Source organism: Lissotriton vulgaris, chromosome 2_1 (genome assembly GCF_964263255.1).
Source record: "Lissotriton vulgaris chromosome 2_1, aLisVul1.2, whole genome shotgun sequence".
NCBI classification, from domain to species: Eukaryota; Metazoa; Chordata; class Amphibia; order Caudata; family Salamandridae; genus Lissotriton; species Lissotriton vulgaris.
The window spans coordinates 278694326-278721455 of NC_141687.1; the positions used below are offsets into that span (position 1 = coordinate 278694326).

At 44.7% G+C, this 27130-nt stretch overlaps 1 protein-coding gene across 5 annotated transcripts in view; it reads left to right on the plus strand.

Annotated features, from left to right (window-relative positions):
- Positions 1-27130, plus strand: part of TBX4 (T-box transcription factor 4) — a 706415-nt gene that overhangs the window by 588336 nt on the left and 90949 nt on the right. For all 5 annotated transcript variants that reach the window (XM_086954928.1, XM_086954931.1, XM_086954927.1 and 2 more), the window contains exon 4: positions 13394-13513. In XM_086954928.1, coding sequence (XP_086811054.1) covers positions 13394-13513 — 120 coding nt within the window. The remainder of the gene's footprint in view (positions 1-13393; positions 13514-27130) is intronic.

Genomic DNA, 27130 nt, shown 5'->3' on the forward strand with positions numbered 1-27130 from the left:
GTTCAGATGGGCAGGATATTCAAGTGCCTAATTGGCTGCCGCCTGCCTGTCTGTAGGCTGACCTGGAGAGCCAGGCTTCCTTACAGGGGATCAGCAGCATCCGTGATCTTTCATCCCTAAGCCCCTCTAAAAGGAGGGCTCTTTAGTGCCTTTGAAGGTGTTTTGATAAAGTGGGGTTTGTCAATTAAGGCTAACTCTGGATCATAAATCACTGCTTTCTTTATAGACTGAGGGTTTAATGTATAGTGCACAGTATATAGACGTGTGTGGGGCCTAATGGTTCAGTGGAAGGCAAGCAGGAAGCAATTGACCTCCGTTTACCATGCTGCCTGAACTAGATGTGACATCAGTATGATTTTTTTAAACATTAAGGTACATGTGAGGCTCGATCAAAGCCTTCATGTGGTTTCAGAAAGAGATATACCAGGGCATTCAGTGTGATGCTATTCACTGTTACAAAGCTGATGGGGGAAGGGAAAGTCTGATACTGCGGGAAGACTGATCAGGCAGGCGGAGGGAGGCTTGTTCTCTGAATCGGCTAATCACTTTGGGCGAGTCATGCAGTACACATCATTACTTCCACAAAAGTAGCTACTTTCTACCATTTTATTTCAAATATCGCATTTGCATGAGGATTGTGTATTCAAAATAGGAACTCACAATAAAAGACTTTGGCGCCCATTAGGATGTCTGGCGGCTCGCCACCGCCGTGCGGGCGGTGGCGATCCGCCAGACATCCAGACCCGCCCGTCACCCATTTCCCCCCGCCATATTACTATGACGGGGGGACCGCGGTGGACGGAAAGACCGTCTGCCGCTTTTCCGCCCCGGTCGCCTTGCGGCCGGGGCGGAAAAGGTTTAATATGGTGGCAGTGTCTATTAGACATGCCAGCCATATTACCATGGGCCAAAACAGATGCCTTTCCGGTCTTCACTTCGGGGGCCACCTGCGGGCTCCCGGAGTGATGGAGAGGTGGGGGGTGCACACGGGGGCTACCTGTGGTACCCCCCTGCATTTGCATAAACAAAGCGGCAGGCACCGCGCAGTGCCTGCCGCTTTGTTTATGCAAATGCATACGTGCATTTTTAGCATTGTGGTGGGCGGTGCTGAGAGCGCCGCCAGCCACAATGCTAAAAATGCGGGATGCGCCCGCCACAGTGGCGGGCGCATCCTAATAGCCCCCACGGTACCCCCGCCCTCATGGTGGGCGTTCCCGATCACCGATAGGATGGCGGGCGGACTAAGTCCGCCCGCCATCCTAATGACCCCCTATGTTACATCCATTAATGAACTGCGGATGCACAAGCATAATAAATGCCACTTGTAATTTGTGAACATGTGTAAAAACCTCAGTAACTCAGTCACAACATTTACATACACATTTTAGGATTGGGAAGTAAAAAAAATACAAGAATATGCACATCAATGCAAAAAGATTATGGAACGTGACTATAGTTTTGGCTCAGCCGTTCCTCATTTCTTATTCACTTAGGTGAAATGGAGCTACATTGAATTCTCCCAAGATGACCGGTGAGTGGACCACTGGGACCCCGTAGCCACTGCAGGAACTCCCTACAATGAACACAGCAGATGCTGGTAAGGGTTCCTCCTGGCAAGGGATTAACAGAATCAACACTCTTCTGCCTGTCCTCCACTTCCTGGAGAGGGCAGATGGGCACAGTTGAGATTGGGAGTACACCCGCAGCTCATTTTGTGTGCTATCTAGGGCAGGTCATGTTTGGTGGTGCCCCTTTGCAGAACCGCGGCAATGACTGTGGTAGGGCAGCGTGATGGTAGGTCACAACGAGCAGTCTACTATTAACCATGCACTGCACAGAGGTTTGAATACTCCGGAATCATGGCTGCAGTGAACATGAGAATTCACAGCAATGAATTAGCCTGCAGTGAATTCACCAAGATCTCACTCCTACATGCTGCAATGCACTAGCGGACACTTTAGAGTTTAGCATTGAGAGGTCAGGTAACCCTTGATTCCTGTGTTGTGCACCACCCCAGCATGAGCGCAGTATCACACTCAAATGAAAGAGGCCATTAGTTATAGATTCCTTACCTTCGAATTCCCCCCTGGAGTGCGACCACAACCCGAAGTCGTGCTCCGACTGCCGGGTCCTGAACCCGAAGTCCTTGCGGGAGCGGTCCCAAAAGCTTTTGGAGGCCCGGCAGTCTGCTCCGCGTCGCTTGAGGTCCCGGTCGAGGGGAAGGCAACGTGATGCAGGACCCGGAGTGTCACCGCTCTCGTTCTCCTTTGTCAGAGCCCGCTGGGATGGCTCCATGCTTCCCTCACTTTCCCGGAGCGCAGCATCGTCAATTTTACGAAGCGCTGCATAGCATCTTTGGGCAGCCCTACTCCGCAGGCGTGCCAGCCTCAGGCCCCACAGACTCAGCTGGGGTCCTGGGTCTTTGATACCAGCGATTCCGCCCCCTGTGCCATAGGGCTGCCATGGATCCAGGCCTGGATGCAGATTGGGGTGGGCACCTTCCCCAGCACAGATTCCGGTGAGGATGCCCCTGGCGCCGGTTGTGCCCCCAACCAGTGTCGACCCTAGCCTCACCCTCAATGTGGACACGGCACCGGACCGATGTCGGTACAAGTGCCAGAGGGTACTTTTGTCCCACTGCTCATTCCTTGTGTTCCCTACCACTCTGAGTGGCAGCCAGAGGAGGACTGGGAGGGGTCTATTGACCTTCTAGCATATCAACTCGAGGAACCTACTGGAGAGAGGAGTTGGGTGATATCACCCAGACGTTGATATGCTTTCTCCCCCTACCAGGGCTACGGAGGAGGGAGCTTCTTATGCTGTGGTGGTGTGTAGGGCGGCTGAGGCCTTGGGCCTCGAGCTTCCTATGGTGGCTGTCAGGATTAACCTCCTGACTGAGGTGCTTCAGCTGGCAGCAGCCTCTTCGGAGCCCCTGCTGCCTTTTAATGAAGCACTCAACGACATCCTTCTGGGCACTTGGTCCAAGCCCATACAGGGGTTCCTGTGGACAAGATGATTACCCGACGCCACCGCCCAGCCCCGGGCAACCCACTTTTCCTCTCCCAACACCCTAGCCCTGAGAGCTTGGTGGTCCAAGCCTCATCCTCAAAATGTGCATTCCCTACTGCTCCCCCAGATAGGGAATCCAAGAAGCTGGACCATCTTCAGAAGAAGATGTTTTCTTCTACTAGATTAGGACTGTGGTCGGTGAACACTGCATGTCTCTTGGGCCATTATACACATGCGGTGTTGGATACTGTTGCGCAAGTGCTGCCACAGTGCCCGGAGGAGGCCCAGGCCATGCTCATCCGCACAGTTGCTGTTGCATCGAGATACAGCAAAGTTCACAGTCCGGTGTGGGCTGGATATCGCCGACTCGCTGGGTAGAATGGTATCCACATCGGTAGCCCTGAGGCGCTACGCCTGGCTGAGAACATCTGGCTTCTCTGGGGATGTCCAATCTTTTGGACATGCCCTTTGATTGCCATCGCCGTTTGGTTACAAGGTGGACAACGCGGACCAGCGTTTCAAGGACTCTAGGGCTACGGCCAGATCCTTGGGCCTCGCAGCCACTTCTCGCTCCTTTTGAGGCTACGGAAGGGATGCCTCACCACATTCCACCCAGAGCCACAGGGCAGCGCAAGCTACCCAGACTCTGCATGGCCGGAGACGTGGCCCCAGCCTTGTGGGTCTGGGGGCCAGAGGGTGGCCCAGTCCACCAAATCCCCCTCTGCAGCAGCCTCCAAACCTTCCTAGTCCAACCCTTCAGGACCACCAGTTGTCAATGGGCAGCAGGATCTGCCATCACCTTCCTCACCGGCACAACATCAGATTGGACTGGTGGGTTTTGCAGATAGTCCTAAGGGGCTACTCCCTCCCCTTCGAGACTACCCCTCTCTGATTGCCACCTACACTCCATTATAAGTCAGAGGATCATTTGGCCCTTCTCCACCAGGAAGTTACGGCTCTCTTGGCCAACGGAGCTATCAAACGCGTCCCTGTGTGTCAGGAAGCGGAATCCAGAAGACTGTGTAATTGGTCTAACTGCAAGAGTCACCACAATTGCCAGAAAAACAAGGAGTTTTATTCCTGTTTCCTATCTATAAAAGAGGAAAAAACAATATTGAACCGCATTAGTGCACACGCGGTTTTCCAAGTTGGCGGATGACTCGGAGTCAGCATTTTTTGAAGAGCGCGAGGAGCTGGGTGAAGCTCGAGCGCGCCCTTCGCTCTATGCACTTCACTGAAGTAATCTCCATGCATGGTTGCTTCAGCCTGCTCGTCGAGTGTTTTCTAGTCAGGGTAGTTTAGGTTCGTTTTTCTTGTATTTCCGAAGGTAGTTAGGGTTTTCTATCTACGTGCTGGTTCCTGCCGATATCATGTGGATTTCCAGAATCCCTATCAGAATTCCTTAGTGAGACCTCCAAGGAGAACAACTATATGGAAAGCTTCACTAAAGCAGTTCATGCAAGTACCACGAGAGACAAACAGACTTACAGTTAATTTCTCATGCTTGTAGGAAATATTTGGAAGAGTCTGAAGCAACAGTTCGTTGTATTTATAAATATGTATATTAATATTGTTAATTGGATACAAGACAATACTTACAGGCTAAAGAAGTACATAGAGTTCAATGATTCATTAATACCTGAAAAAGAAGAGAAGTAGTGAGTACAGTTGCCATAGAATAAATACATTAAAAAAGAATATAATTGAGTAGTAGGTTAAGATTTCTTACCAAATATCTTCTAGGTTTTAAATAAGACTTCTCTTGAGAAACCCCACCAAATATAATTGAGAGACCAGTAAACACCTGAAAAAGAAGAGACGCAAAGGTCTAGTTAGAAGAGGGTACGTAAGAAATAGAGAGGAGAGTGAAGATATAATTAGCAGTAGTAATAGGGGCTAGGGTTCAAATAATTGTTTTATTTTTGCAGTGCACACTACAATCAACTGTGAAGGAAGTTGTGAGAACAGCAGTACCTAAGCAGGCACCCAGAAGACGAGACTGTCTCTTTTCTGTCCCATTCCACTTCCCCCCCCCCCAGGGGTTCCTTCATACCCTCATAGAATTACCTCAGTGGCTTGGAGGGACCTTTGGAGTGGCGTTGGGAAAAGGCTTTGTTCTGCTCCTGTGAAGAATCTGGAACACTTCAAGTAAGACTCTGACAGATCTGACACTGTGCTAGAAGTAGGTTGTTACACTACTTCTTGGTACCCAAGAAGGACACAGGCCTGCATCCTATCTGAGACCTCAGGGACATCAACCGCTTCCTCCATTCACGATGTAAACCTTGGCTCAGGTCTTGTCTGCCCTCGACCCTGGAGACTGGATAGTAGTGTTGGGCTTGCAGGACGCTTATTTTCACATCCCTGTCTTGCCTGCCCACCGACATTACCTACGGTTCATGGTAGGCCAAAAACATTTTCAGTTTACTGTGCTCCCCTTTGGCCATACCAGCACCCCTCGGATGTTCACGAAAGTGATAGCAGTGGTCGTAGCTCATCTGTGCAGATCAGGGGTTCCAGTTTTCCCCTATCTCGATGACTGGCTGTTCAAGGCGAGTTCGCCCCATCTGTCGTCTCCCACCTCCAGACTACGACGGACCTTCTGCATTCGCTGGGGTTCACTATCAACGTGCCGAAGTCACATCTGAATCCCTCTCCAAAGCTCCTTTTCATCAGAGCGGTTCTGGACACAGCACAGTTTCGGGTCTATCCTCCGGGGCAGCGAGTCTGGGATATTCGGGCTATGAAACTGATGTTTCAGCCTCTATCCCTGATTTCAGTGAGAATGACCCTGAGACTGCTGGACCTCATGGCCTCCTGCATCCTGCTGATAGATCATGCCAGATAGTATATGCAGGCTCTGCAGTGGGACCTGAAGTTCCAGCGGGCTCAGCATCAGGGGAATCTTTACGATGTCATCCAGATCTCAGAGGGGACTGCAGGTCAGTTTTGGGTCCGCGTCAGATCCCTCTTGCTTCCTCAACCAGAGTTCACAGTAGTGACGGATGCATCACTTCTGGGATGGGGTGCCCACATGGGGGAGGCAGAGATCAGAGTCCTCTGGTCTCCAGCAGAGTCCGGGCTCCACATCAACCTTCTGGCGCTCTGGGCGATTCGTCTTGCAATGAAGGCATTCCTTCCCCCTGTCAAAGGAAGAGTGGTGCAGGTGTTCATGGACAACACTACCACAATGTGGTACTGCAACATTTAGGGCGGGGTGGGTTCGTGGACCCTATGTCAAGAGGTTCTTTGCCTTTGGACATGGCTGGAACATCAGGGCATATCCCTGGGTGTTCAACACCTGGCAGGTAACCTGAACGCAAGGGCAGACAAACTCAGCAGTTGGTGCATGATGGATCATGAATAGCGTCTTCACTTGGAGGTGGTGCAAGGTCTATTTCAGCAGTGGGGAGAGCCTTGGTTATATCTATTCGCCACGGAAGAGAACAGACAATGTCAGCAATTCTGCACGTTGGAGTTTCCAAGGAGGCATTCGCTCAGCGTCGCCTTTCTTCGCGAGTGGAATTGCGGCCTCCTGTATGTCTTTCTGCCTGTACCACTTCTACCCAGTGTGCTGAAGAAGATCAAATGCGACCTGTCCCAAGTAATTTTTGTAGCTGCGGACTGGGCACAAAGAGTCTGGTACCCCCTGCTCTTCAGCATGGCCATTGATCCTCCTATCAGACTCCCTCTTTGGGAGGATCTTCTGTCGGAGTAGCAGAGGATGGTCTTCCACCTGAAAATGTCCAGTCTCCGCCTCCTTGCGCGGAGATTAAGCGGCAACAGTTGACAGCTTTCGACCTTCCTCCCGACGTCTGTAATGTCATCTTGGCAGCCAGACGTCCCTCCACTAACACAGTACACGCCTGTAGATAGAATACATTTGTGGCATGTTGCACAGCAAAGGCTGTGGATCCCCTTTCTGCCCCTCTTTCAGGGGTTCTTCTCTTCATTCTTTCTTAGGCCCAGCAGGACTCTGCTCTACACTCTTAAAGGCTATCTTTCGGCAATTTCGGCCTTTCTTTGCCTTCCTGATCAGACTTCTCTTTTGAAGTCCCCAATTGTTAACAGATTTCTGAAGGGCATTACTCATCTCTTTCCTTCTTCTCCTTTCGTAATGCCCCAGTGGGACTTGAATCTTGTCCTCACTTATCTTATGTGTGCTCCCTTTGAGCCACTACAGAATTGTCCTCTTCGTATCCTTACTTTAAAGACTGCTTTCTTTCTTGCCATCACCTCTGCTTGCGGGGTCTGTAAGCTTCAAGCCTTATCTTCCAGATCTCCCTTTCTTGCTGTCCATCCGGACAAAGTAGCCCTCCGTACTAGGCCCTCTTTTCTGCCCAAAGTGGTTACCTCTTTCCAGATATGTCAGACCATCACATTGCCCACCTTCTTCCTGCCTCCACACCATTCCAAAGAGGAGGAGAGACTCCACCGACTGGACCCAAAACGTGCGCTGTCTTTGACCTTGACCACACAAAAGACTTCCTGGTGGACAATCAACTCTTTGTGGGTTATGTGGGCGCCAAGAAAGGTCGGACTGTGCACAAACGTACCATCTCTCGATGGGTCATACTATGCATTAAGATCTGTTATTCTTTGGCTGAAAGGGAACCTCCAGTAGGACGATGCGCACACTCTACAAGGGCGACGGCAGCTACAACTGCTTGGGACTTGGAGTTCTGCTGGTAGACTTTTGCCAGGCAGCTATGTGGGCATCCCTGCACACGCTTACTAAGAAGTACTACCTGGACAGCTAAGTCTGGAGAGATGGCTTTTTCGGCCTTTCTGTTCTCTAGGACTTCCTGGTGTGAACTTAGTTCGCAGACTCACTTCTGGGGTTGGTATTGCTGGGGTATTTATTCTAAAGTAAGGAATCTATAACTAATGGTCTCTTTCAGATGAACAAGTTACTTACCTTCGGTAACAATGTATCTGTACGATATTAGTTATAGATTCCTTACCTCCCCACCCATCCTCTCCGTTCTGTGAATTTGCTTCTAAGGATAGGGACTCCCTTACAGGTCCCTAGTTTTGTGCACCAGTGGTCAGTGTCTTGCATGACTCTGCACTTCTGGTGTGGAAAGTCGTGTCATAACTGACTTCAGCGCGCCGGGGAGGCATCTAAGTAGACACCGCAGCGTCATTCCGGCGACGCCGACGACAAACACAGAGGCGACAGACGCCACCTACTGACACACAGGGGTACTGCTACGAAAACATTTCTCTGGATCCAGTCCGCCTGGGGGTAATTCTAAGGTAACAAAACTATCACTAATGTATGTCTCTTACAGATACAAAGTTACCAAAGGTTCTTTAGTTCTACACTGTTCAAAGAAATACTGATCTATTTCATAACTACCTGAGATGTTTAGACGAGGTTTCCTACAAGGATCAAGACTGACTTACAGAAGTCTGCTGATTCTAGCAGGCCACCTCCCTGATCCATGTGGTCACAGGAGACACATGGATATGCATGCTGAAGTCATACACCAAGGTGCTTGTACAGACTATAAAGTAAAGGCAACACTCCTTGCGAAGTGTGGCTGTCCCTTCTCAGTTGAGCTAGTTAGTTTTGGGAATCCTGGTGCATGCTTATTTTTGTTTGTTAGTAAAAGATGCACTAGCACAATATTACGTAGGTGCATTCTGATGAAAACTTTAGTAAACTAGCCGTCATGAAGATTAACTTTACATTTTTCTTTGCATGCCTTTCTTTAGACACGGATGTACTAGGGCACTGAGCAATCTTGTTAAGTCTAAACAAAAAATAATTAAATCTGAGCTGTCTTGTTGGCACATGGACAATTACTCCCAAAGTATAGCTACGCGATGAAGTTAAAGAAAAAAACTGATTTGCATTGGAGTAATTTTTAGGGAGACTGTAAGGATCTGATTTAGAAGAAGGGACATTTGCCATAATTAAAAAGCATGGTCTTCTCTTTCAAGAAGAACCATTTAGCGAATGTGGCATCAGTGGAAATGGAGTCGGACGGGCAGCTTATTGTAAGATAGGGTATACGATTGCATTTCCAGTTGCGACCCTACTATACAGGACCCTCACGGAAGGCATGATAGCCTTGCACTGAAATGTGTGAAAATGTCCCTGATTAAGTCAGACAAAACTCACCAGGACATATTGTATGCAGTATTTAATCTGAGTAAGGGGTTGCAGGTGTGGCCTACTGGCACTCATTTTTGTGGACAGGAAGTTATTTTTCCTGAACAGATTTTGATCCAAAGCAAGAGAGAGAAAAACATAAAAGGGTGAAAGAATGGAGAAGAGAAAGAGGGAAAAACAGTGACAATGTTAGAAAGTAAGGATGAAAAAGAAACCAGCAAGGGTGAAAAAAAGGGGCAGAAAGTGTAAGGTGGTAGATTAAAGAGGCATGAGGTGGAACCAGGATTATGCAGCCTTGGCATTTGGCACCCCAAGCTTCCATAACACTGACCACAGGCTACTGAGCAAACCTATGAGACCCGTCACTTAGTGGTAGATGTATCAACATTCCCCTTTGCGATTTCTAAATAGCGAGTTTTAAGGAATCGCTATTTAGAAATCGCAAAATAGGATGTATGTAAAAAATCGCAATTTTTTTGCGATTTCCTAATCTTCCTTAGTTGCGAATTTGAAATTTGCGAATTCGCAAATAAGGAATAATTTCCCATTCATTCCTATGGGCCAGGAGGCCCATAGGATTGATTGTGAAATACATCTCAATTAGAATAATTTCAAGGGTGCAGGGGTGTCTCAAGGACACCCTGCTGCACCCTTGAAATTAACATGTGTGTGCATATGGCGCACATACATACCCTATGGGCATGTATGTGCGTCACATGCCACCTTCAAAAATGCCAAATTGTGCATTTTTAAAAGAATTAGCAACTTACCATCAACTACAAGGTGGTGGTAATTTGCGATTTCTTAACCAAAATTCGCAATTAGAAAATGCTACATACATAGCATTTAAGGAATCGCAAAATTACGATTCCTTAAATGCTATAGCAAAATAAGGAATCGCAAATTTTTGCGATTCCTTATTTTGCGATTTTTTGATGCATGCCAAAACATGCAAAAAGACCGTTTGCAATTCGCAAACGCCGGAATTCTGCGAATTCCGGCCTTTGCGAATCGCAAATGGCTTGATACATCTAGGCCCTATTCTTTTACAAATTAAGCATTGTTTCCATGTTGATCCTGAACATGGATCTCAATTCTGATTGTCCATTGCAGAGTTGTACTATTGATGGCTTTGGAGTGCCCTGGTCGCGGCCTGCTCTCTTCAGCCTTAAGGATGGCTGTGTATAAGTCAAGCATGATTAGGATATATGCACCTCCCTCTTCTCTGTCCGTGAGTGGCTATTCCATGATGACTTGCGAGTGGTTTCAGTGCAGCAAAATGGTGAATGCTAAATTGATAGCAGCAGTCCTGCCCACTGACAAAGGTTTCAGAGGTTTAACAACACAGAGGTTTAGATCTGAAGGTTACAGGACACTAAATAATGCAATGGTAAGCTTTTCAAGAACGAGGTATCACTGCATGCGTAAGGTTGAGGGAGTTTCTCAGAGACCGTAAGTAGATAAGTCAGACCAGGAAGGATAATAATAAAAAGAGGCTGATCTCAGTCACTTTGGAGCTACAACTGTCACATTGGGGTGAAAAGAAACTCAGCCTTTTACATCATTGGATTCCAGAACAGGGTAGATCACAGAAAGGAAGGTCTGAGATAAGCTGGATGTCTAGTGAGAGTGGGAGAAGTGAATCTTGGCCAGTGACTTTCAAACGTCAGTTGAAAATAATGCCTTGTTGCTCCTATTAGGTCAGAAAAATCGGGATGGGTTTAGAGTGACAGATCTTTAAAGATGAATATTTAATTGTGAGGAAGAATTTGTTTAAATGCTTTTCAGCATTTGCAATCTGTCTTGAAGATATGCTTTGCTGGATATACCAACGTCAAGCTTACAGCTTTCTATCATGGACGTTGCAGAATATGCAGTCATCTGGGAACTGATTTTCCATCCTCACCTTTCCAGAGCCCTACCATGATCTTTCAGAGTGCCAAGAATCTCTGAATGATTTGTTGGTCTAGGCTTTGCTGGACTTAGACTGGCCGCATTTGATTCACGGCATGATATTTAAAGCATTGAATGTCCTGGCCAGAGCACATATTTGTGCCATTGTAGGTGGTTTACTAGCAAAACATGTAAGGACAAAGCAGCCTAAATCTGTAAAAACACTTCTGTAGGGCTTGGTAGGGCCATCAGCAGAGATGCTCAGAACCCCCTAGAATGCAGAAGCAGATAGATATTGATTATATGTGCAACTGTTCTTTTTTTTGTGCAACTGTTCCTTAAGTTCTCCTGAAAACTCTGCTCTGTGCCTATAAAATTGTACATGACCGTGCCATGAAAGAAGTGCTGATTGCCCCATTATGTGCTTCAATGGTCAAAGCTTGGTCCTAACGTCTCCTTACATGTTATCACACCTGAAACAACCAATGCTGCTCAGCCGCCACTTGCTACAGCTCTGTTTTTGCACAGCATATTATAGTTCAACAGTAAAAGTCTGTACAGGCGATGACCGTAACACATTGAAATAGGTCTCAGTGATGATTGGAAGGTGAAGTGAATGATTTGATTATGTTATTAATGTTACTGCCATTATTGCGTGGACGTTGAGCTGTGCGTTGAGCTGTGCTCCTGAGTGATATCTTTGAGCAGTGGAGGTTGCTTAAGGTTGAATGTGGAGGCAATGTGGTAAATTCAGTAGTGCTTCCAAACCAGATTGGTGGCATTGGTGCATGGATGCTAGATAATGAACAAAAATGAGGTAGTACATTTCCCCGAACCTTGGAGGCAACGCCTGATCTTGGTCTCCTCTTCATGGAGCGACTGGAGAAAGTGTAGTGTCTGTCTCTTTTCTTCTTTGCTCATCCACTGTTGTCACCTTGTGGAATGTTAGCATTCATTAACACCTTAGCTGCGTGTAAACATTTCTCCCCAGTGCTGCGCTGTCCATTAGAACTAGTGCTGAATGGACGTTCAATGGTCGTGCGCAGCACTGGGGAGGTAGCGCTGCTGACGACCATTGGCCGTCAGCAGCACTTAAGGGGTTAAGTATGTATTAGAATGTTGGTTTTCCTGGCTCTGAGGAGTTCAGTTGGGAGCTTGGGGCTGAGCTGAAAGGAGCCTGCTCCTGGTGGGGTTCGTATTTATAAGCCTTAATTACCACCTTTGAACTCACCGCCTTGTACCATCTTCATGAAATGAATATATAATTGAAACTACTTGAATCCGGGTCATCCTTTACTACAGAAAGGCTGTCTTCACAGTATCGTAATCAATAGGACTTTGGAGGTGGAAGAGGGTGAGAGACTGGTTTGATTTGTGCAGTGAAGGAGGTGACATTGTGGTGGTGCCCATGGAAATAGGAGGACAGGTTGTGTGTGTTGCAGGACCTGAAGAGCTAGAGTTCTTTAAAGATTTGTGCTTGGGCCACCGAGCATGTCACACCACAAGCTTGTGTTTGACCTTCTGGACAATGCGAGCTGTTGGAGTAGATAGGGCAGTCTGTGCTGAACAACAGCTTGGCATGGCGGTGCCTATCCAATCTGTTATGGAAGATAACCAGGTTCCAGTTGTTATCCTAAATCATTGCCATTACATGTAGCAGATTGCTTTCAGTGGCTCTTCGGAGATGGTACGGCTAACACTGGGCCCTGGAATCCCGGGGACCAATATATTACGTTGGAGTAATCCTCTTTGAAATATTCTCAGCCCTTCTATGAGAGCTCTCCCTGAACACTACTCTCTGGGAATTATTTAAAAATTATGTGTTTTCAATGAGCCTTTCAACGACATTAAGAGACACGTGGGGGAATCCATGGAGACAATACTGTGGGGCACTATTTCACAGTATTGTAATGCTAACCATACCTTGACTGCTGTTTATATGCACAAGCAAATGACAATAATCCTGGTTGTGAGAGTTTGTCAATGTGGGAGCTCAGCACCACCTCACGCTGGACTGAAATTACCCCAATCATGCATACAGCCATATATTACCTGGTATATACATATTACTTTAACTATATGGACTCATCATCTTTAAATGTTGTATTAGTAACAGAGCTCTTGGAAGCAGAAGCGAGGGCTATGTTTGGTTGTAAAAATCAAACAAGTCATTAAATACTTGAATAAAATAATTTCCAGATAATACAGCATCCCTTCAGTGACATGAAAGCTTGCAGATGAACCAGTGCAGATTAGCATTTTTTGCGAACCTATGCTATATGGTGGTGACTCCATTGATCGAGCTAAGTTTGCCCTAACGTCAGAATGACATCTCGTATACTTACTTTAGAACTCTTTTCTTTCTTTAAGGAGGATGTTCCCCAGCTATAAGGTGAAAGTCACAGGGATGAATCCGAAGACTAAGTACATTCTATTGATCGACATTGTTCCAGCGGATGATCATCGGTACAAATTCTGTGACAACAAATGGTAAGGAGCTCACAAATAACAAAATATTCTTTTTTCCATGGGATTTTTATTTTTAGTTAGTGTCGAGTTCAAACTTGGTCTAACTTGTCTTCTACAGTGATAAATGCAAGATTATGCTAGCCGTTTTTTTTACCTCCTTGATACTTTTACCCAGACTTCATGACCCAGAGGAAACATGAATCCCTGATCGGATAGTTTCAATTAGCCCATGTTGTCCCCTCTTCCATAAAATCCATATTTTAAGCTGAGCATTACACCAGGGCATTTACACACATTATGCCTCGATGGTGTCTTCTTCTTTTTTTTTATATTTTTATTTCGCAACTCGGTACAGAGAAAAAGATATAAATCAAATATCACAGAACGAACAAGAAAAAGGAATAACAAAATTCACAAAATGAGGCAAGTAAAACAATTACAAAGCACAATTAATAAAAAATAAAAATAAAAACCAAAATGAAAAAACCCCAAATAATGTTGCTTGTAAATTCAGTTAAATACATCTCAGAATCAATTCAATTGAAAAAGGAACCCCAAATGTTATCACATTTCATTAAAGAATGAGTACCTCTAAGTTTGGCCAGGGCCAATTCCATGGAATAAATGTCATTTATCAGTGACCAGCATTCCATTATGTGCGGGGGTTTAGGGGAAATCCAGGCACGTGCGATTACTAATTTGGCACAAGATAAAATAATAGTGGCTACTGCGTGTTGCAGATTGGGTAGCAAATGAGTGTCGAGTAATACAGAAGCTGCTGTGAGAGGGGGGGGGGGACAAATCAGTTTTAATTTCAGAATGTTATCCAAAGAAGACCAAAAATCAGATAAAGCTGGGCAGGAAGATAGCATGTGTTCCAAATCCGCGGCCACTAGTCGGCATTTTGGGCATTTAGTCCTGTCACTAAACGAAACATTGGTGGTCCATTTGGATATCCTTTCGGGTGTATGATAAAGCATACAGGTGGTTTTAAATTGCTGTAGCCTTAAACTTGAAGAATGTACTAGGTGATTAATATTATGAAAAGATGAAGTAATCATGGTAGAGTAGACACTGCTCTTAAAAGATATGTTCCCATCCATTCTCAAATGGGAAGGGGCCCCTTGGGGACACCTTTCCATTTGCGAATGGGTTACCTCCAAGTTTGAGTTGGGGGTAAATTACTAACGTTTTGAAACTGCATTTTGGTTGCAATACTTTTGTACATACCAATGCAATTGGTATTAAGGAGGGACACCGTTAACACACCTCTCTATATATATTGAACCGCAAAACCCAAATTGCTATTCGCTAGCAAGTTACCGAATAGCAATTTGGGATTTGAACCTCAGAAAAAGCATTTTCGCAGTCTCCAATGACTCGAAGCAGGCTATTTGCGAATGCAAAAATGCTTCAAAGTGGTGGTAACCCATTCACCTTTGCAGTCCTCCTCTTAGAGAATGTTGTGAAAGTATTTTTAAAGACCACTGCCTACTCTTACAAAATGAAACTTCAAAGTTTCATTTTTACTTTTATAAACACTAAATGCGATTTTGAGATAATCGCAATTAGGAAATTGGTATTTCTAATGTTTTACATCTTCCCCACCTGTTGCTCTATTATAGTTCATAGTTTTGGAAACCATACTAAACCATCTAAATATGAGATGGGTATTCAAAACATAAAAAGAGATGCCTTTCAGAGAACACTCTCAACTTTACGGTACCTTTAGGCCTTAGTGCACCATTTGAACTGTGGTGTTCGTTAGTATTTATGTTACATCTGAGAATGATCTTTAGCTTCATCTGTTAATGATATGGCTTCAACATTGTAGGAGCTCTATGCCTTCACTAATGAAGGCTGTTGAACAACATAAAGCACCAAAATACAAATGGATGAATCATGAAAAGTAAGCAAGAACACAGGGCAGAGGCCCACAGAGTAATATGTCAGAAGGAAAAGAAAATTGTGTTTCCACTGCAGATTCTCCTTTCCACATGAAGGTAAATGTCTGCTATCGGACAAATATGCAAAAGCTGTGGGAAGGAAAACCATTCCATAAGAATTTGCAAAGTGAAAGAGAAACTAAGTGGGTCACAAAGACACAAGAAGATGTACCCCAGAAAGTTCCAGAAGCACTCTAGCCACTCCCAGAAGGCCAAATGGTAACATAATCTAAGGAAAGTGGAAACAAAATGAAGTTGATCGTTATCATCTTCATCGTCCAGCAATTCATTGTTATAATCGAGTGATAATGAGGAAAATGGATGTGCGATGATGATGTCGGTCACAGATCAATGTGCGCATTTAGGATTGGTCGCTTGCAAGAAAAAAAACACGTCTGAAAAGAATTACCACTTAAAGCTACAAAGTTCCTTTGGACATTGTCCTAAATTCACGCCCTACAACTTTTATTATAGAGAATGGTGCATCGATAAAAAGAATGCCAGCGGAAAAGTACAAAGACCTGGCTCTGATACCACGTCTCACACTGTCAAGATGTATATACCTGGTTAGCTTCTACATCCTTGTGGAGTAAGGGATCCGTTGTGGAGCCGATTCATGTACTCCCAGGTACTTTGTTGAGTGTGTGCTTATTAAGTTTCAATGCTGCTGCTGACATGGGACTGATTTCTTTTAAATAAAACTTGAATGCCCATTACCGTAGACTAATCTCCCACATATATAGGGCGCTCTGCGATGATCTGCTACTCCAGCCACTCAATGTACAGACCAAATGGGAGGAAAAACTGGAAGATCCTCTTGCGGCTAAGTAATGGGGAAAAATATACAAGGGAGTGCGAATGATTAGTTCCAACGCACGATTCAAGTTCCTGCAATATAACTTTATAAATCAAACATATCTTACCCCGCAGACCTTGCACACTATGTACCCTACCAAATCTGACTGCTATGCATGCTATGGGGCCCTGCAGCACACTTCATACGCATGATATGGTCATGCCCCTTCCTCTCCCCGTTCGGTCAGGGCATTATACCTAATTGAATAGGGTCTCAGGTTGAGCAGTGCCACTGGAAATCCATCAGGTGTTACTAGGCCTGCTTCCTTCTCCTGCCCAAATAAATTTAGTAGAAAGTTTGTTGCCTCAGCTTGGTCTTTGTGTAGAACCATATAGCGAAAAGATGGCTTAGCCCAATACCCCCTACATATCTGCCATGGTTGAACGGTGTTTCTGAGTGGGCGATTGCGTAAGAAGTACGCATGTGACACGTGTAAAGATGACAGGCTTGAGGATGGCCTGAGAGCTTGGTTGGCCATGCATGCTGTCCAATTTGAGGAAGCAACAGGGCCCAGCCACACTCGGAGGCGGGCCCACATGAAGTACTACATACAATCTAACATGGTTGAAATGAGTAATAGAAACACCCTCGATTATGGAGGGTTATACCATGGGCACTCCCACACCACTTATCATGGCATTATTTTGTATCAGCAACGGGGACTATGCACAAGAGTGAGAGTAAGTTGAGGGGGGTTAGTTTTATTTTTAGTGTTTTGTTTTCGGGTTGTTGTATAGAAAGCTGCCTGACTCATATTACCAGTGATGCTCAGTTGTAACTATTATTGATGTCATCCTAGGATCTTACTTACTTGTTCGTGTCAGACCAGATCCTGTAAAACATGTTTCTTGTTTGATTATTTCCAATTTGTCGAATATGGCTGGGAATAACATGTGATTCACCTGTACTGCATTTGAAATTCCCGCCTATTTCTTTGTTTATAGAAACTGAGCAGTGGAAATTGACACTATGTAGTAAAGTGAGACTCCTACACCACACTGGTTATATAACATTGTCAAAAAACCAATAAAGTTTATCAGGAAAAAAATCTTGACTGCCCGTTCCTCAACAGTGAGTAAATTCCCAACATTGTTTCATGGACTTGAGAAACTTAATACAATGAAGGTGCAGCTTCACATTAATGAAGATATTCGCTCCATTCCAGATCAACAAATTGCTTTTCACTTACAGGAAGCCATTGAGAAAGAACTAGAAAAACTGTTAAAGCATGACATAATCGAGTGCTCTATTGGTACGACACCGTGGGTTTCACAGATTGTGGTGATGCCAAAAAATGACAGTGGAAGTTCAGTGCACATTTGTGTTGATATGCGACAGGTCAACAAAGCAATCGAAAGAAAAAGACATCCAAGTACACACATTACAGACATGAGCACACAGCTGAATGGCACCAAAGTCTTCTCCAGCCTTGATCTGAACCAAGGTTACCATCAACTCGAACTGGAAGAAAACTGTAGGTAGATTACTACTTTTTCAATCCATATTGGTTTGTTCGGATATAATTGACTTTATTTAGGTGTGTCGTCAGTTGCAGAAATCTTTTAAGATGTCATTCATCGAGTAATTCAGCCTGTCACACATGCTTTTAACTACAGTGATGATATATTGCTGTTTGGGGCTTTATGAAAGGAACATGGCAAAGCACTCACACAAGTGTACCGTCTGCATGCTGATGAAGGACTCACACTAAATAATGAGAAGTGTGAATATCACAAAAACAGACTTAAATTCTTTGGGCATATTTTCTCTGAAGAGGGGGTGACTTCTGACACATAAAAGGTACAGGCATTGTCATCTACTTGTCCTCCAGAAGATGTGACCATGCTGCCATCCTTCTTGGGGTTGGCTGGCTATTGCTCCTGGTACTTTTTCACTGTGAGTGAAACATTCATATTTTACCCACTCTGTGAAGGAGGTGGTAAACAATTTGCAAACTGGAAGGGGTCCCCAAGGGACTCCATCCCTTTTGTGAATTTGAGCGCCAACATAAAAGCCGCAGACTATTTTTCACAAGTGCCGCTACAGCGTCATAGTGCAACGTCCAAAGTGGCTGAGGCCTACATCAATTTCATAGTAAAGTCAAGTTGATCTGAAGCTCTTTTTATTGATCACATTCTGACAGCTACTAACATTGACAAAGTCATGCTTAAGCTAAAGGGAATTATTACAACACAACTCTAGGGGAAGCATAGTTGACCTCTTACAAATTATGTTGAATAGCAGAAATTCAAAAATATTCGTGAAGAATTTTCTGTTACACATGATGGTGTCATACTACAAGGGGCAAGAATAGTTATCCCAGAAAGCAGCAAGTTATTGAACTGCCACACGAAGAACATAATGGCATTGCTGCAACTGAAGGAGCCCCTGTAACGACTGGATTTTCGGACCAGGTAGAAATAGCTTACAAAACACCACCAAACCCAGCCGAAACGTAATCACCTCTCTCCTCAGGACCTACATACAAAAGGCACGTGGGTACCTACCTGAGGATGGGGAATTAGCAATATACAAGCTTATATCATCAAAAACACCACTAAATCTATAGGGATTACTAGAAATACTCACTGATTATTCCACACCGCACTCATACCTTATAGTCTCGAGGCAACATAGGCCCAGACTAGACTACCCTGAGGCAGTACCGATTACTTGCCATTACACACTGATCACAATCAGTGCTCGCACAAGCCACAATCCTGTGGGTATAAACACTGTATCCCCCCAGTGCTCTCACTATTTCACACATACACAAGCCACAATCCTGTGGGTATACACATTGATCACGGTCAATGCTCTCACTAACGCCACTTTCCCTAGCGGCGATCTCATTACACACTGACCACAATCAGTGCTCTCTCAAGCTACAATCTTGTGGGTATACACATTGATCACAATCAATGCTCTCATTAACGCCGCTATACAACGACGATCACTGTCCTATGAATACCTTCAGCTCTTTCTCTCTCTGTTGGGAAGTTTCTTTATATATTTCTAATATCTACTGGGAATATATTATTATAGGTTATGTGATAGATAGACAGGTCAATCCTTTCACACAAGAATGGCCAAATCACAATATGCAAAGGTTATTTTCAAATATAAGTGCTCCTCTACTCCCTTGCTCAGTTACCATTTACCTGGACGGGAGATGCATCCGTTCACATAACAGCATCTGACTAGAAGAAAGGTTAACTTTATTATGAATAACAACACTTGCACAGCTGTTCACTAAGAACTGGGGTCCCTTTATTTAAACAATAACAACAATATAATACTGCAATATAACACATAGCCTGAAAAGCAAATGAAAGAATTAGAATGTGTGTGCACGCTAATAAGAAAGGGTCGACGTCACCTTATGAGTATGAAGACTTGGCTCAGTTGTCATCTGGGTTCCCTTCTCGTCTGTGCCTTGGCTCATCTTAGGATCACCCCTGCAGTCACGGATACACGTCTGCACCGCTATGCTCTGTATCCTCTGCTCCCCTCCAAGTCACTGGAACCTCCTTCTTATTCTCTACTTCGTTTGCTTCACTCTCGCTGTTCTGTACTACTCCTCTCTCCTCTCAATCACGGACTATCTTCACCTTCTAACTTCGATCTTATAAAGCAGGTTCTGCCGCTCTAGTATTCGTTCGCTCCGCTAACTGCTTCATTCTACATGCTCTGATCTTAGTATCAAAGCTCGCTAGCTGCTCCAACTAAAATAACTTCAATCTTTCTGAGAGAGTATCAGCCCTCGGTCTTTCTCGGACTTCAAAATGGCGACTGTCTGCCTTGAGTTGATTAACTGCAATAATGCTAACGACTAACTGCCGTCTACTAACTGACTCACGGACTGAACCCTGAACTCTCTGTGCTTTCGCTAATATAGAACCGTGTTCATGCATGGAAATTTACGGCCAGTAACCTGCCGCCCACAAAAATTCTTGTACCACCCCGTGCCAAGAACACGTCCTCAGCCGGCCGGCCTGATGTTGTGTCTTCGACACGAAGAAAAATACAATCCTTCGATAACGGCCAGCCTGAGCCGGTTCTCTCCAAGCGAACAACACCTTATAACTAAAACATTACATTTGACCTAAAAGCATCTCAAGCAGCCAAGGCAGAAAGAAAGATGGAGTCTCTCCCGTTCGATATTGCTTTTTTAGGCATGTATTCGTCATGGAGTCTATCCTCCAATAGCAATGCCTCGGGGAGTGTTTCTCCCATGTGGATATTTGCTTGAAGGGCATGCCACACCTGCAGATACCTAAATCTTTCTGTATTTGCCAGCTCATATTCTCGCTGTAGTTGCGAAAAAACCATCACCTCTCCTCCCTTCCATAGGTCACCCACCCGAGACAAACCTATGATGTCTCATTTGTAGAATCCCTTAGTTTTACTTAGGGTATCCAATTGTTCTGAATCCCACAAAGGAGTGACTTGCGTGATTTTCTTGGCCCATCCCAAGCTCTTGTGGACAGTGTGCCATATCTGGAGAGAGCGTGCTGTGGATCCAGTTAATTGCAGTTTGGCGGATTTAGAATAGAGTGCCCTGACATAGGATCCTCCCAGCAGCAGCCACCTATCCATTTGATACCCAGGGTCATCTTGGTGCCGCTACATACAGTGATTGATGGCTACCAGTTGAGCTGCCCAGTAATACTTCTTGATATCTCTGGGAGTCCTATTCCTTCATCGTACCACCCCCTCACCAATTTCGTGAATGATATTCGGGGCTGTCCTGTTCCCCATAGCAGTGCCCGCTGTTCAACCTCCACGGCCACAAAATAAGCCCATGGTACAGGGTTTGGTGAGTTATGCAGGACAGATAGGAAGCAGGGTAGGGACATCATTAAAAAAAAAATTTTTTGTCCTCATTGTGCAATAGTAAAAGTAAGGAGTTTTCGGGGGCCCGCCTCTATTTTTCCTGATCCTTCACTGCCCCTTTTTCGAGTACCTTGGTTGGGGAGTCTCCCTTTGGTTTTGGTGTAGCGAGGGTCCCTTTTGTTTCCATTACCATTTCAGTAACTTTCTCAGAGGGGGGTGAGCTAGCCAACCTGGCTACTCGAATAGGCATTCTGCCTGAACAATTATTGCCATCGCATAATCATTGGATATTGAGACAGGAAGCATCTTTGGCCAGGAGGTTATAGTGATCACTTAGACTGAAAGTCTTCCCAAATTTCCCAAAGTTATATTTCTTACTAGGTTCCCCTTTCCTGTCCAGTTTATATGTTCTTAAAATTGAGGCCAACCATTTTTCGTGTGTGGGAGGTGCCGTGCTTACCCACTTGATACAAATTTCTCTTCTTGTCAACAGAATTAATAAGAAGAGTAGATTCTCTTGTTTTATAGTTAATTTTTCTGAGAAATCTAGACTGGCAGCCCAAAATATAACAAGATCTATATTTACATCTAGTGGTCTTCTTAAAGCTGTACTTAGCATCTTACCCACTTCATTCCAGAAATTGTCAAGCTGGGGGCACTGCCGAAACATGTGGAGATCATTTGCTTTCTCCAATCCACACTTGGGGCAGTTCTTCACACTTGCCCCGTTAAACTTGGAAAGCCTCTTCGGTGTCCAGTAGGCTCTGTGGGTGGTAAATATGTGGTTTCTCATTAAGGTAGCGGATTTTACAATGGACCAACATTTTTCCATAGATACTTGCCACGTTTTTTGTACATCCCATGTCGGCAGATCTTGCCCCCAAGTTGTTTCCGGTATCTGGAAGTCCTCCTCCCCTGCTAGTATAAGGGCCCAGTAACAGTGGAAGGTTTCTTTATGGAAGGGTGCCTTCTTCATCATCTCTGTCTCTAGGGTGGTATTTCCCTTTTTGTTCTCTTTCAATGATTTTGCCCAGCTGGAAAGTTGATAGAATTTAAATTTTGCAAGAGATGTGTTTGTTATTAATGATAGCTGATCCCAAACCACTATTTTGTTTTCTGCCAGTAATTGGCCCCACGCCCTAATTCCAGTTGCTTTCAAGGGGATTGCTAGACTGTCTTTGAGGCATTCTGGGGTGCCTGGCGATTCACATATAGGGGCAAGTTCGCTACAATATGGAAATTTCGGAGTGTTCCTTATATGATACCATAATTTTGCTGCGGATTTGAGGATCTTTAGCTTCACCTTTTTGAAGTATTTCGGGTGTTCGAATTTATATAGAAGTGACTCACTCCTCCGGTCATAGCTTGAAGATATTCCGGGTAGTTCTCAAAGGTGTTCAGTAGTGACCTGGTGTGTTTAAATTGAAAGGCTCTGCAGTATTCTAGTAGATCTGGACTAGCTATCCCTACCTGTTCTTTTTTTCTTCTTAGTTTGCTTCATGCGATTCTTGAACCTTTCGATGACCAGATGAAGCTTATAAGTTCCCCTTGAATTTTCTTTATCGTCTCCCTCTTGAATTCTAACGGGATATAGCTAAAGGCGAACGTGAATTTTGGTATGATTGACATTTTCACTATGTTTGATTTTCCACGGAGGGTCAGTGGGAGGCCTCCCCAGACCTTTAATAATTTCCTTACCTCCCCTTCCATTCTATTAATGTTTATTTGTGCCACTTTGTCTAGGTCTTTGACCAGATCGATACCTAAATACCTAATTTTCTCCTTAGAGTAGGGACTATTAGTTTGCTCATTCCAGCTCATGACTTCGGTTTTTGACTGGTTGATTTGGTACTCGGATATCCTCCCAAAACTTGTCAGTATTTGTTCTATTGTACGAATGGAGCCATTCAGATCTCTAGTGAAAACCATTAGATCGTCTGCGTACAGAGTAACCTTTTTTTGCCAACCTAGGTAAGTGAAGGGAGATATGGAAGGATGGTTTCTGAGGCTACTCGCCATAGGTTCGACTACTTTTTAATCTAAGATTAAAAAGTAGTGGTGATAGGGGACACCTTTGCCTTGTTCCTCTCTTTATTTCTATATTTTCCGTGAGGTTTCAGTTGATTAAAATTTTGGCCCTTGGTGAACTGTAAAGCATTTTGACCATTCCTTGGAAATTCTCTTCCAGATCATACTTATCTAGTACTTTGTTTAGAAATGCCCAGTTTACTCTATCAAATGCTTTGGCTGCATCGAAGGTGATTATAGATAAGGGGAGTTTTTCATTAGTAGCTATGTCTATCGCCCCGAGAAGCTCATGGGTTAGGTCTTGTAAGTGTCTTTCTTCCACAAAACCTTTCTGGTCAGTGTTGATCAGTGTACCAGCTAATCGTCCTAGCATTTTTGCCATGATTTGCGTAAATATTTTATAATCGCAATTCAGTATCGAGATTGGCCGATAAGATTCACATTTTCTTGGGTTTTTACCTGGTTTTAGAAGGATGGATATTGTTGTGTCGTTCCAGGAATCCGGGGGGGACACCTTTTTCTACAAAGATTGTGTTTAGTAGAGTTGTTAAAGGTGGGACCAAGGCATCCCTTAGCTTTATGAAAAACTTGTTTGGTAAGGAGTCAGGGCCTGCAGCTTTCCCTCTCTTTACACCCTTTATTACTTCTTCAACTTATTTGTTTGTAATCTCAGCATTTAGTTCTTCCTTCCCGGGCGTTGATAATATGGGAAGGTCCTGGCCATCTAAAAATAACTTAATTTCTTCACTTGTTGGATTGGTATTCTCAGTGTAGAGCTCTGAGAAGAATGATGTGAATTCCTGTCTGATCACGAAATCTTCTGAACTTGGGTCCGTGGAGTTGTAGGGCTCAATACTGACTATTTTGTTTCTGGATTGGTCAGTTTTTGTTTTCCATGCCAGCATCTTACCACATCCTTCCCCATATTTATAATGTGACAACTTGCTGGCTTCCCATTTCTCTCTCACTCTGTTCTCTAGAATTTCTGCAAGAGATTCCTTTTCTTTTAGTCTGTCCGCCTCCAATTTCTCTTAGGGTACTATTTCCGCTGCTGTTTGTAGGTCAAGAGACTTTATAGTATTTTCTGGTTTGTATATCTCCTGTTTTATCGTCCTATATTTATGCACTGCTAGGCTAACGTAGTTTACCCCTTATTACTGCCTTATATGCATCCCAGGTGGTTTGTGTTGAGACACCAGAATTATTATTTTCAGAATAGAGCTCCGTCTCTTGTTTAAGCTGCTCTATAATCTGAGGGTCCAATAGGATGGTGCGGTCGATTGTCCATCATTTTAAATAGTGCTGCTCTTCCTAATAGGGATAGCAGGAGAGCCTTCCAATGTTCTACATAATTTTTTAGTCGCTGCAGCGGTGGTAAGAGATTCTGAGTGTAAAATAAGTTAGGATCCTTGCTGATATAGATTCCAAGGTATCTAAAGCTATCTGTCACTTCTGTCACTGTGCACCCTCTAGGTAGGGGCGAGAACCTTCCCCTTAGCAAGAAGATTATCGATCCATTTGATTGTGTACCCTGAATATTTGCCAACATTGGTGAATATGTTAAGGACCCTGTGTATTGAGGTCTGGGGCTACGACAAATATATATAATATGTCATCAGCATAGAGGGAGATGCGATCTTCCCATTCTGCCGACCATCGCAAGCCCCTGATAATGGGACCTTTGCGGATCTACGTTACTAGGGGCTCCAGTGTTAGTGCGAAGAGCAATGGGTACAGGGGACTTCCCTGTCTCGTCCCCCTTCTGAGGGTGAAGGTTTCTGACTTTTTGTTGTTAACCACTACTTGCGCCAGAGGGTCAGTGTTTAATAGTTTTATCCAGCTGATTAAATTGGGGCAGAGCCCTAGCCTTCCCAGTACGGCAAAAAGGTAGGGTCATTCTATTGTCTCAAATGCCTTGGTGGCGTCCAAGGAAACCACCACTGCATCCTCCCTCAGCGTACCCACTCGTCCCATCACCCTATGCAGTCGACAGAGATTTATGCAAGTGTTTCTAGAAGGCATAAAGCCTGATTGGTCAGGGTGGACCAATTTGGAGATAACTCCAACCAGACGTGCGGCTAACAATTTTGCTAATATCTTGGCTTCTGCGTTCAGTAATGAGATTGGTCTATACGATGAAAATGTATTTCTGGGCTTTCCTTCCTTATGGATAACCACCAACGTGGCAAGTCTTTGATCTTGTGGAAGCCTGCGCACCTCTCACTCTCCTCATAGATGCATTTAAGATATAGGGCAATTTTATCTGGTTTTAATCTGTTGAGCTCTATCAGGAGGCCGTTGGGACTCATTGCTTTCCCGGACTGTAAACCCCTATTGTGAGTCATACATTTGCTTGTAATAGTTGGCAAACTCGTCCACTATTAATTGTGTATCGGAAAATGGCATCCCTGCATCTGTCGTTAGTTCTATGACTAATCGATTTTGCGTGATCCTTCTTATATAACCATGCCAACAGTTTCCCAGCACTGTCCCCCAGCTATTTGTCCCATTTTGTCTCTGTTAAGCACTTTTGCCTTTTCTGTCGCCACAATTTTATATTCCTCTCACTTTAATCTGAGTATGTGTGTCTTTTCGTTGTCCCTATTACATGTTAGTTCTCCTTCTATTTGTAGGATTTGTGCTTCTAGTTTGACTAATTCGGCATTTCTCTCTGTCTTTGCCCCAACTATTTGTGAGATTGCTTGTCCTCGTCTAACGGTTTTAAATGTCTCCCTGAGTGTCTGTGCTGATCCCACCGATCCCTCATTTTCATGGAAGTAATGCGCTTATTCTTGCACGTTTATCTTTTTTATGGTTGGGTTACGGAGATGCCAGGGATTTATTGGAGCTATTCTTCCTGCTTGTCCCTCTCCCAACCCCACCTGTACCCAAATCGGAGAGTGATCCGATATGCCCGTGCCAAGTATCTAACTTCCTTTATGTATTCCACCTGATCTGCCGGTGTAAGGATGTAAACAATCCGGGAGAGACCATTGTGGGCCCCAGAGTGGATCGTGAACTGGGCATCCAGGGGATGATGACACGCCATGCATCCACCCGCCTGATCCATTCCATGAAAGTGGGGGAGGACACCGGTCCATATGTCCAGATACAACTGAGTTAAAGTCGCCACCCATAACCAGTCTTTCCTCTGGGAATGTCAGTATGACCTTTCTCAGGTCTTTAAGGGTAAGTGTCTGCAGTCCTAGGGATACATAGATAGATGCCAGCGTGAGCGACATGCCCTCTCACCTCCCCGCTACAGCCTTGTATCTCCCAGATGGGTCGTTCCAGATATGGTCAATTGTCTTAGGAAAGGATCATCTTGTCATGATTCCCACCTCTCTGGAGCCCGAGGTGAATCCTGAGTGTGCCACCAGTTGATATCCCCATCTCGCCAGCGCCCTACATGTGTTGCCAGTTAAGAGTGTTTCTTGGAGTAGGACCACTTTAGGAGAATACAGCTGAATAAATTGTAGGACTATTCCTCTTTGAAGTTTGTCCCCTAATCAATTCACGTTCCAGGACAGGAGCCTGAATCTTTTATCACCTGATGAACTCATACCTACATCCGTTTACACTTCTTACCTCAATGTCTCCTGTTTCTTCATTCGTCAAGTGGAGGTGTCTGTGGACCTGGTCAGTCGCTGGCAGTGGCAGCCAGACATCTTTCCTCTCTGTGTGTCCCTCCCAGTCCAGTGAATGTGCGATGTTGTGTTGTCATCTAACTTATAAAAGTCTACTATGAAAACCCAACTTCTCCATACCCTGCTTCCCTGCACTCTGGGCTTAGAACTGTCCATGACCCCAACTGTGCAGAGTGCCTGTCATCCTTACTCTGACCTAAATGAAAGTTGGGGGGGGGGTGTTCATCCTCCACCCCAGTGACTGCCAGTCTGTTTATGTATTCTTCGTCTCAAATAATGTTATTAAAGTCACTTAGTCGCTTGTCTCGGTCTGATGATCATGCAG